The 11,678-nt window shown below is 41.4% G+C and overlaps 1 protein-coding gene across 1 annotated transcript; it reads right to left on the bottom strand.

Annotated features, from left to right (window-relative positions):
- Positions 1-862: 862 nt before the first annotated feature.
- LOC124384412 (protein FAM171B) lies at positions 863-11,146 on the bottom strand. Its single transcript, XM_046847222.1, has 8 exons — positions 10,431-11,146; positions 7,620-7,859; positions 7,251-7,343; positions 5,925-6,083; positions 4,582-4,758; positions 4,367-4,483; positions 3,345-3,468; positions 863-3,258 (listed from the first exon to the last, which is right to left on the bottom strand). Exons 1-8 carry the CDS (start codon positions 10,579-10,581, stop codon positions 2,010-2,012), a joined length of 2,310 nt encoding a protein of 769 aa, XP_046703178.1. The 5' UTR covers positions 10,582-11,146; the 3' UTR covers positions 863-2,009.
- Between the last annotated feature and the right edge of the window lie 532 nt (positions 11,147-11,678).

Raw genomic sequence — 11,678 nt, 5'->3', positions numbered from 1 at the left:
CATCTAATGTGTAGCACACAAAGGTCTCCCAAGTACTTGAACCTTCTCATGTTTTATCATTTCCACAAATCTAAATGCAAATGCAAGTGCAATTTTTTTTGTGTGAATTTTAAATTCAGGTGAAAAATACATACCAGATGTGTACAACCTCAGAGAAAGCAACTGGAAAACACCTGGGGATCTTGTGCAAGTGCAGAATCTATCCTATTGTTGAAAAATGTTTTAAGTAGGTGAAATCTTCCACCAATAAGCAATCTAGACATTTTTCATGATAGCCATCTCCTGCTAGCAGTGCCCAGAACATCGATCACTTGCTAATAACCAGCATTGGTTTGCAAAAGGAATTAATAATCTGACATATCTAAAGCAGACCCCAGCGCTCCTGGTTCTCTCTAATCCATAGACCAGGACCAATATCCTCTTCCTCAGCAGCACACATAATGTGAACCAGAATGCCAGTCAACCTTCAGAACAGGCTCCAGTCTTTTTTTTAGATCAATTAATTATTGTTTTTTGCATAGAAGTGTCATATACAATTGCATTCAAACACTTCCTCATAATGTACAGATCAAACTGAACCTCTGAACCCCTCCAAACAACGAGCTCCAGTGTTGAAGAAGAAATCGAAAGTGATTGCAAAGACGTCCGATCCGAGTTTGTCCTTGTCTCCAGCGGTCAGGAGAATGGGGGGGTCTGGGAAAAACCGAACCAAACTCTTTTAATGTGCAGATCAGAACAACACAGCCAGACGACGGTGACAGTTAGTGTACAAACACAGCCGAGCAGTAAAGATCAAAGCAATCCTGACTTACAGCCAGAAAATATACCTTTCATACATTGAGCAATGTAGTGGGAATATACCACAAGAGTCGTTACATCGAACACTGGCTAGTTATTTTTATTGATGTGCACAAAAATTGCAAATCACAAACTGGTCTTCAAAGCATTCGAGAAACAAGAGAAATTAGCCATTGAAAGTGGTGAGTGATAATTTACAGAAATGATACACATCACAATGAAAGTGGATGTGACGCTATTTACAAAGGAAAAAAGAAATTGTACTTTTTTGTCATGCAGCACTATTTTTATCAGTATAATGTCAAATTTCATTTGCCCACCAAACCCTTTGCTACTTGTTAAGAACCTATGGTTTTTAAAAAAAAACACTTTATTCATTCTGGTTTGCAACTCATCATGGTTTTCTGGATTTACAATATGGCTGTTAAATAATGCAGAGTTGGTTGAAAATATTCACCTGAAATCCTGGTGGCTTTTTGCTACATTCTCTTACTAAAGGTAAAGAAAAGTAGGAGGAAAAAAAACAGCATGCAAAAACGTTTAAGTGCAAGACAAATAAATGTCCTTAAAGGCCTTCTTTTAAAAAATCTGAATATCTTTTTTCCTGAATGCCAGAAAAAAGTTCATGTACAGGTTATATACTTATAGGCATTCCTATTTGTTTTGCGACATTTCTCCTTTTTTTTCATTCATTGGCTTTTCAGATTACAGGAATTTTTGTCACTACTATTGGCACTCTGGTGGCAGTTCTCGCTTACTTCATATATCTACACCTGAATTTACAATAAAAAGGAATCTGACCCCAAACAAACCATCATCTAGTAACCGTCCTCCTGTTCCAAACATCCCCTCTTGAGTATTCAAACTTGTTATCGGTTTAAAAATAGTTTTGTTGGTACAGGAATTGTGCTCACAGTGAAAAAAATGGAAACGAATACATGGTATTGCAATGCACTTCAGTAAACCAAAGTCTCTGTACAAACCATGAAACATGAAGCTGTTGTGTAGGAGCAACAGACCGTTGTTATGGATGGGCAATAGCTGGATGCAGAAAACTGGCAAACACTGCAGATATTTACTTTCAGAAAGCTACAGGTAAAGACAGGTCATCTTTGTGTGGCATCCCTTCCCATAACAGTACAATAAGGCAGGTCAATGAAACCCAGAAATTTTTGGTAGACACCAAAGCTCAACACACGGAGGAGAATAATCTAACGTTTTGTTTGGGCCCGTTCTTCCCTGACATGCCGAGTCGTTTTCTTATCAGGCCTTTTGTCCCGCATCTTGCGCAGTCTCCTGGGCGGTGGGGTGGATCTGGACTCACTGGAGGTGTCACCGGCGTCTTGATCCTCTGGGATGTTAGGAATGGCTGCACTGCTGCCCTGCAGCATGTTCCCCAGGGATGTATCTTCAGGACTCCCGATTTCACTACTGCTCAAGTCCTGTTCCTCGTTTCCATGAGCCCTTGCTACTTTGGGCATGTTGGTGATCGATGGGCCTTCCTGATCGCTCTTTCGTACTAACTGCTGGAGCTCATTCATGTCCACCCCAGAGTCCAAGCTGGTGTCATTGCTGCTTCCTGGTCGGTGCCTTCCTTGGAGTTCGATTACAGAGTGGCGTACTTGAGCTGCTGGTTTACCATCCAAAGACACAAACCATGCCCGAGGAGGCAGGGGAGAAGGCTTGACCTTGGAAAGCTCCAGCAGGGTCTGCTCAGAGATTCCCTGTAGCTCACCATGGAAAGGACCCATTCCAGCTGCTTCGTTCAAAGTCCCCGGGACAGAGACAGACTCGAGCAAGTGGCTATAGCGGCCCCAGATTCCTGGGTTGGCAGTGGAGCTCTGTGGACCTTCCAGAGCTGGTTGTAGATTGTTGTCTTGTTGTGGGACTTTTGGCAGTGTCTGAGTGAAACTGTCCTTCAGGTTTCGCTCAGTCTGTCCTCCGTGCTCCATGCCATTTCGGGGAAAGGTGGCGCATCGGCTTGCAGTGGAATCAGCCTGTCCCTGGGCAGAAAAATTCTCTGGTGCTTGGACAATGGCCACAGGCTGGTTGTAAATGTGGAACAGCTTGTCTCGATATGCCGAATTGTCTCCAGGGCCTTGCCGCAAAGCGCTCTTTTCAGTCATCTCTCTAAGCTTTGCTACTTCATCGCTGTTTACATACATATTTGGCACTGTAACTCGGAGGTTCTCCAGGCCTGCAGTTCCAATGTTATCGTACAAGTTCCCTGCAGTTCGGCAGACATTGTCGACATAGATATTATAGTTGGCTTGATGTCGAGGGGATGCAGATGCACCCCCACCTCTCGCAACCAATGAGTAAGACCTGTTTTCATTATGGTCCCCATTGTTGTACAAGGGCTCATGGACTTCTGAGCTGGTAGATGTGGTCTGGTCTTTCTTGATGATTGACAGTCTGGTGGCATTCCATCTTTTTCTTTCAGTTTCATGGCTCAATTCTCTGTGAAGCATTTGGAGAAAAAAAATATTTGAAAACTGAAACGTTTAATGTTCTCAAATAATAATGTGACCATTAAGAGCTCTTACCTGCAGTGACATAAAATCACAGATAACAATCCAATAATGATCACGAGAGTGCCGCCCAAGATGCCCACAAGAAGGTATGTGTGGTATGAGATGAAATCCATCATAGTCGTATGTCTCGTGTAACCTAGATTTTCACAAAGAAAAATCTGGTTACACTTCAGGCCTTGTTCACATAATCTTTCTATGATGAGCACAGATTATGGAGGCTTCCAGGCAAAACATTAATGCGACAAGAACTTTATGGAACTTGGTGCATCATGGTTATAGAATCCAAAAAAAAAAAAAACACGGGTGTAGCTGATCCAAAACACGAGGTGGTATCAAAAAGTTTTGAGAGTTCTGTTTACACTATCACCTTCAAAACAGTCATCTTGCATAGCAATACAGAGCTCCCAGCGTTCCTGCAACTTCTGAGATGTGTCCTGGGAGTCTACTTTTCAAGTCATGTCAAGCACCTTTTGCATTCCATGCTGGATCTCCGTAACAGTGTCAAATCAGCGCAATAACTTTAAGCCGGATCTTTATCTTCGGGAAGGGGCGAAGTCTGCAGGAGCCAAATCTGGAATTTAGGGTCGGTGCAGAAATGAGATCATGTGGATTTTTCTCAGACAATCAGGGGCTGAGCGTGTTCGAAGGTCTTCCTGATTTCTTTTCATACTCCAGCGATGTTCTTCTGCTCTTAAAGTTTGCCACTAAAAACAGCTAGAATGATTTGTTGCAGCATCGCCGTATGTCAAACGTACCTTATGTCAAACGTCTCTGTGCCCAGTTTAACGAAAAATTTGCTTATGTTCAGAATAGCACCAGTTAGCACCATTAGTCTCGAAATCTTTTGATACCACCTTGTATGTTTGACTGAAGTAGTTTCAAAACTACCAGGAAAATCATACATGGGTTAGCACAGAATATCATGACAATGTCTTTCAGATTAGCAAAGAATCCGGTTGTTACTTTACTGACTGCATGTGTTGTGTTACAAAAGTTAAACCATCCTGGAATACAGTATGTAACAGTCTCCATACCATTTGATGTTGGAGATGGTGCTGCGATCCAGTTGCCAAGGTGAGGCGCCACATATGTCCAAACAAGACCATTTCTTTCTGTCCTGACCGAGCCGATACCCTTGTTCACCCACATACCTGGATCGAAAGAATTAATACGTTTAATCAAAAATAGTTTGTAGCCAATAAATGAATATACAGCTATTTGTATTGTTCTCTGAATGCTCTTCACCAACCTGTGGTCAAGTCAAAGGTCCAGGCAGGCAGGGGGTCGGAGGCTCGGAGATGGGAGTGGTATGGTAAAGGTACGGTGAGCTGAACTGGCCCTTTGATGCCAATCTCTTTCCCTTCGGACAGCAGTTGAGCACTCAGCACTGCCACAGGGCTCAGTTTCAAGCCCCTGTATCCTGAAACTTCGGCAAATAATTAAGTGTTAATTATAAATGGCAAGTTTAATAGTCATTTCAGTACAGGGTCTGAAATTTTTGAGGTGATGAGGTGGTAATTACTTTGAACTTGGTTTGACCAAAGACATCAGTATGGTGCCATACACAGTTCAGGCAGAAAATTATGACCACCAGCCTAATATTGTGTTGGTCTCCCTTTTGCTGCCAAAACAGTCCTGATCCATCAAACATTCACTTTCTCAGAAAATGTCCACAATAGCTCGTCTGTTGGTTCGGACCACATGAATCAGCCTTCGCTCTCCACGTGCATCAATGAGCCTCAGCCGCCCACAACCCTGTCACCGGTTTACCACTGCTCCTTTCTTGGAGCACTTTTGATAGATTCCGATCACTGCAGACCAGGAACAGCCCAAAAGAGCTGCAGTTTTGGAGATGCTCTGACCCAGTTCGTCTAGACGTCACAACTTTGCCGTTGTCAAACTCACTCAAATCCTTACGCTCGCCCATTTTTCAAATTTCAGGACAAAATGTTTAATTGCTGCCTAATATATCTCACCCACTAACAGGTGCCATGATGAAGAGATAATCAGTGTTAATGACTTCACTGATCACTGGTCATAATGTTATGCAATGTTATTATGTTTACGCAGGCAATAACAGCTTTAGACATGATTCTTGGCCACTATTTCTTTTAGCATTAGCTTTCTTTTGGAGTTATGCTTTTTCTTGCCTTTTGATGTGGCAGCCAGGGAAGAGTTTAAATGAATTACCATAGAGAAGAAGGCAACTTATTTCACCCACAGCATTGCTGAGCCGAGATCCAACAAAGGCATCACTCAGAAGTTTGCATTAATGTAATTTATAATAGCCATAGATCATTAGCCATGACGCCGTCGAATCAATTAATCAATAAAACATGGAGCTTGTACAGCAGATGGATGAAGTGATGATGAATGACTCGCCCTGGCCATGAGGGAATTCATTAAACACAGACGACATGATCAAGTATTTAACCAGAAGTGTTCGCCCAAGGTACTTTCCCAGCTGATGAAAGACCATGTCATAACATATATTTGTTCAGTAACATCTGGCCTGAAGGATCTCCCAATATAATAAGAATGGTCATGAACATTTAAAGTGCTGTGCAGGTTTTCAGTATACAGGATTCGTACCTTCTTTGCTGTTAAAGGTCCCCATGGTAGAGAAATGACTGTCCTTCTCTGGAGGAGGAGCCGTAACTGTCAGATAAGCCATCATACTGGAGGTGGTGGCGTTCTCCGGGAGCAACAGGAGGCTTTTGGGAAACTGGATGATAGGTTGTGATGACACATCTGCAAAATAATCAAAAGGGTCAAAAGTTCTATGTTTAGTGGTGGACAGTAATCGTAGTAATTCGTTACTATACTTAAGAAGCTTGTTTATTAGTACAGTGCAACCTCGATACTCGCGGGGGTTACGTGCTATGACCCCTCACAGTGATAAAAAATCGCGAGGTTTCTCCTTTTGATGATTCCTTTTTTAAGGGGAATTGTACATATACTGTACTGTAAACTTTTTATGTCATTTATTAGTAAAAACTCTGTTTTGAAATGTTACTCTGAACTTTCGAGCCACTCGCTTTCAGTCCAGTTCCAAATGAAAAGTCGCGAACATCGAGGTCGCGAGTGTCAAGGTCATGAGTATCGAGGTTCCACTGAATTTCCATTAGGGGAGACTTTTACTGTAAATTCACTACGTTTCAAGTCAAATATCTAACTTTTTACTCAACTACATGTTGCAAAAAACTCAACTGGCCACCAATCAGGGAAGAGCACATGCTCTGTTTTGAACTTGTTTTGACTGCCACTTGGTGTTTTTCTCTTCGCCTAAACATACAGTTTAGCAGGCAGTTCAATGGTGGTAGAAACTCCAGACTCCCAAATCTGCCACTACACCTGTGGCCTTATTTGCGCATTTTTGAAGGTCTTGGACTCATGATAATAGACAGGGATAATAGATGTTAATAGAAATCAATCAGTATTTGACTCCTTAATATCAGTCTATTAATAGACTGGTGTGCTGAGAGTCACATTAGAGTCTTTTGTCTATGTCAATGTTAAGACATCAATAAAGAAATTTCTTTTAATATTCTAATGCAAAAAATATATATTGTACGCAGTTTGCGGTATACGCCCACATTTTATTCCAACAGCTTGGAAATTCCAATTATTTAGCAGATTGAAGCTTTGCTAACTGTTTGTACTGTAATGAATGATCCCAAATTATTTGAGCTTTGACTGGGATTTTATTTGTTACCAAATAGAGAAGTTCGAGGTAGTCCAGTGATGAAGACACTAGACTTCTAAATAAAAGGTCATGAGTTCAAATCCCAGGACCACCAAACTACCACTTGATAATTTCCCTGAACCCTCAGTTGTATAAACAAGATACTGTAAGTCGTTCTGGAAAAGGAGCATCTGCCAAATCTGGTATATGTACAATATGGCACGTGTGCTCACCAGATGTTTTTCGAGTTATCAGCACGGTGTCTTCAAAGAGCCAGATGTTGCCTTGGGTTTGTGGGACCAAGGACATGGTGACGGCCGAAAATACTGGAAGACAACATGTAAAAACTTTATCAGGTCACTGAGCAATGTGTTGTAAATGATTTTACTGGCAGTCTGTGATATAAATATCAGGGTAAGAATCCAGTCAGGAAATGAGAAGCTCCGCTTCTTTCAGAAATTTTATCACCACCCTCCGACCAATCAGAAATCAGAATTCAACAATGCTGGGGTGAATCATTGTATAAATAATATGATCAAATATTATCCAGAGATCAGACTTTCTGAAACCCCAGTTGAGTGGGATGGATGCAGAAGTCTCACTGGGCATTTTGGTGGTCTTCCAGGGCAGCTGTTTGGGCACGTAGGCCTCCATACTAGCCACCAAAGAGAGGGTGACCCCCAGCTGGTAGGGTACGGTGAGCAGCACTTCTCCATTCTCCTCAGTGTGGCTAGACTGTAGCATGGATCCGTTAACAAACACCCGGACCTCGGCTCCGCTCAGGTACCGTTGACTGGACGCGTCCTTCACCCACACCTTTAGCGTCAGAGACGAAAACAGCTCTGGAAGAGAAAAGGTATTATTTTACTTGCAATTCAAGGAAACTGGAGCTTGACGACGGCATATCGTTTACAGGAAGTGAGTTTTAGTTGCCATGAAAATTTCATACAATTCATTCGTCTATTAAAGCGGAAATAAAGAACGAAAAATGAAACATTTGCGTATTTGTCTTTGTCTGTTGTTTATTAATGGCGCCCGGGTTTCTGCTTTAACCTTCTCATTGCCATGAAATAATAATGAGAAAGAGACCCACGTCTCCACCAGAGACGCTTAAAAATAGATCAAAGTGCCAACTGGGTGCAATAAAGGCAACCCACAGGCAAGTCAAAAAACATCCAGGAATGATATCTTTGTGAAATAGTGAGTGAGGATGGTGCAACTTCCCAATGAAATGAAACAAATCGTTTAATTAGATTGATTACTGATTAAATTACAGTAGACAAGATTTAATTTTACTTCAGACTTTCAGGAAATAATGCAGTTGTTTTCGAAATATCTATTCTTACAATCCAATGCCGACACCCTCTCACCTGACTCTCTGCAAGCTGCAGCGTGAGTTATGCGAAAATGTTGCATCATTGCATTGCATTAGCAAAAATATGCAGCATTTGATAAAAATAAATGAATACAAAAATTCGAATACTCGTATTTTTTGGAGCAAAACGACTTTTATGTATGAAATAAAACAGTCAATCATAGGAAAGTGGTAGCTCAGTCATTAAGACATTGGGCACTGATCAGATTGTTGTAAGTTTAAATCCCAGCACCACTGAGCTCCCATTTCTTGTCCCTGGAGCAAGGCACTAAATCCTGAAATGGATAAATGACATAATTGTATGTTTCTCTGAATAAATAAGAGTGACTGCCAAATGATCCACAATGGAGTTTTGCTCAACACATAGTTTTATCGGTTTTATCGTGCTAGCTATGACTAGTCATTTTCATTTACAGCATTTATCAGGTGCCGTTTATCCAGAACGACTTGCAAATGAGCAGTTGAGGGTTAAGGGCCTTGTTCAAGAGCCCAGTGGCAGCTTGGTATCGCTGGGATTTGAACTTCTAATGTTCTGATCGAGAGTCCAATGCCTTAACCACTAGGCTCTCACCTCGCCATGTCCCAATTTACTAGTCATCTAATAGTTATTATTTATAGTGGACCAGCTCAAGCTTGTCTTCTTACTGCCTGTTTTTACGTTTTATCTGCGAATCAAGCTAGCATTCCACTTTTTACTTGGGTTACAGCAGCTACAAAAAAAACAAAACAGCCTTTCCCTTATTTTCTCTTAAACTGTAAACTTCTCAGGTTACAAAAAAAATGCAAACATTCACCTTTTACACTTTACTTTTTCAAACCACTGACACCAAAGACTCATTCCATAAGTGATATTATTAATACATTTTGAATTTTTTTTTTTTACATATAAATGCTTATCATACAAGTCACAATCATGCATCTACCACACTATGGTCAGACCTGCTTTTTAGACGAAAGTAACAAACACTTTCTGCCAATCCGATTTGAGAATTTGAACAAAGGCAGATTTTAAATGTGATGTACACCAGAACACTAACGCACAGTGTGAGCTTTGGGACCATGAGATTACAGCGGTCAAGTTTGTGGTTATGAATTAGTAAGTCTAGTTCACAGCTGTTCTGTAAGTCGACCGATTGTTGGAGCCGATCCAAAATTTTTATCCAAAACTTTGTCTGCAAAAGCCACAAAATTAGTCCCATCAGGTGACACATATGTTGACTATACAATGTTCCTCATGACTGATTACACGATGAACAACTTGGAGCTGGAACACGTTAAAAGCTTATTCAATCAACTCGGTTGCTTTGCTGATAAGCTAGCTACACACCTAAAATTACCTCGCTATATAGGGTTTATTTTTTTAATCCGGTCACGATATAACTGCGACAAAAACGTTGCTATAAACCCCACATTGCGCTTGCATGTTTAATGTCTAACTACAAATCTACTAACTAACTATTTACTCATCCTGTGTTTGGTGCCGTCTTGTGTTGTCACAACACTCTGGCCTCTTATTGGTGGACTTTAGATGAGCGTCGCAGCAGCATTCACAGGAATTTTACATGTTTTTGGGACCAAAAATGGAAACCATGATCACATCACATATGTTTTGAGAGCAACAATCAAATTCTTACTTAAAAAAAAAATCAATATATATTTTAGACAAAGTTATCAATCTACATCTCCCTTAATTTTCAGAGTTAATACAGGAAAAGGTGTGGAGTTGTGTATAATATATATTCGGATTATATAAATTCGGATGTAACTGTGCACCAGGATTAATGGAGCAGATCTATAACCTGAAAGCGCTGAGACAGTAAACACACCGGCATCTTTTCTATCCGTCCATCACCAGGCATTTATTCATTCACACTTGTGTTTCCTGAATCGAATTGCAAAAAAAGCGGATTTTGTATTTGATGATGAGATGATGGGAGGATGCATAAAAAGGAGGACAAAGATGGGAAAAAAAAGACACAGGCCGCACGGATGGTGATGAGGAGGAGGAGGATGAGGATGAGCAGGATGTTATTGTTACCCGCAGGTGCGGTCGCAGTCTCCTCCCGACGTCCTTTGCGTGAAGGCGTCTCCGCATTGTGTTCGAGACCCTTCAGCTCCGCGGCCTCGGTCAGCACGACGGACAGCGACAGCAGCAGCAGCAGCAGCAGGAAGGCGGCGGGATGCGGCATGGCGAGAGAGACATCACTGATTCCTCCAGCGCCACTTTTCCTTTCTCTTGTTTGGTGCTCCTGATGATGATGATGGTGATGATGTTGTTGTTGTGGGGATTTTGTCTCTCTCTCTCTCTCCTCCCTCCCCGCGGTCACGTCCACGGAGCGTTGAGGATGCAAAGATGCGGCGCGTCACGGTGCTCCACCAGCGTTACGTCATCGCGCCATCTGCTGGCCAATCACGAGGAGAGAAGGGGTGGGGTTGCCGGATATAAGGGTTTAAACATCACATGATCATCATCATGAACCTATCATAAATTATTAACTTGGTTTTAGTGCAGTATGTTTCCCGCTACTCTCCTAAAAACCAGATCAAATCTCTCCAAGGTGGACATGATGCCTTCAACCCAGGCTGTAGTCCCACTTCAGACAACTACCCCAAAGTTACCACAAATTTGCAACGTTTGCTCCTTCCTAAAATTTCCCTCAACCTCTGGTCTAAGATCTACACACAATTTTATAAGAAAAAACGAAAAGGAAGGAAGGAATGATGAGCGAAGAAAAAATGAAGAATGAAGGTGCAGATGAAGAAAGCAAGGAGGGAAAGACAGACAGAGAAAAGACAGAAAAAACCAGACAAAAGGCATTAAAGACAAAGAAAAAGACAGCAGAGAGAGATACAGATGAAAGACAGAAAATAAGTTCATGTAGATCTTCTCTCACGCTCATTCGAGAAATGTATCAGTGAAAAGGTTTATTCAGTGTTCCAGTTTATTAATTCATCTGCTGTTCCTGTTATAAAAGGTAATTAAGATGCAGTGATTAAACCAGGAATAACAGCAGACTTCATGTTGCTCCTCCACTTCATCCACTATCTTCTGCACCACCTTTCATCTAAAATCTGATCGTGGGGTGAAATATGTTTTTTGGTTCACATTATGCAGCACAAAAAAGTGGAAGGGTAAAATCCAGGAAGACCAAAAAAAAAAAAAAAAAAAAAAAAATGGCTGTATGGCTGAAAGTAAGTGCACCCCAGAGATTGTGGTCTTTCCCTCGAAGCATATCCATGTATATAGAATATATTTGTCAATTGCACCAAAGCATCCCAAAGACAT

Source organism: Silurus meridionalis, chromosome 1 (assembly GCF_014805685.1).
Source record: "Silurus meridionalis isolate SWU-2019-XX chromosome 1, ASM1480568v1, whole genome shotgun sequence".
Lineage (NCBI taxonomy): Eukaryota > Metazoa > Chordata > Actinopteri > Siluriformes > Siluridae > Silurus > Silurus meridionalis.
This window is presented reverse-complemented; position numbering and strand designations above follow the sequence as displayed.

Bases quoted from the DNA above. Each gene is read 5' to 3' on its own strand.
- LOC124384412 (XM_046847222.1), bottom strand. From the start codon at position 10,581: ATGCCGCATCCCGCCGCCTTCCTGCTGCTGCTGCTGCTGCTGTCGCTG. The intron at 4,484-4,581 runs GTTGGTGAAGAG...CTTTCGATCCAG, and splicing joins GACCTTTGACTTGACCACAG to GTATGTGGGTGAACAAGGGT. The intron at 3,469-4,366 runs GTATGGAGACTG...GTGAAAATCTAG, and splicing joins ACCATCTCCAACATCAAATG to GTTACACGAGACATACGACT.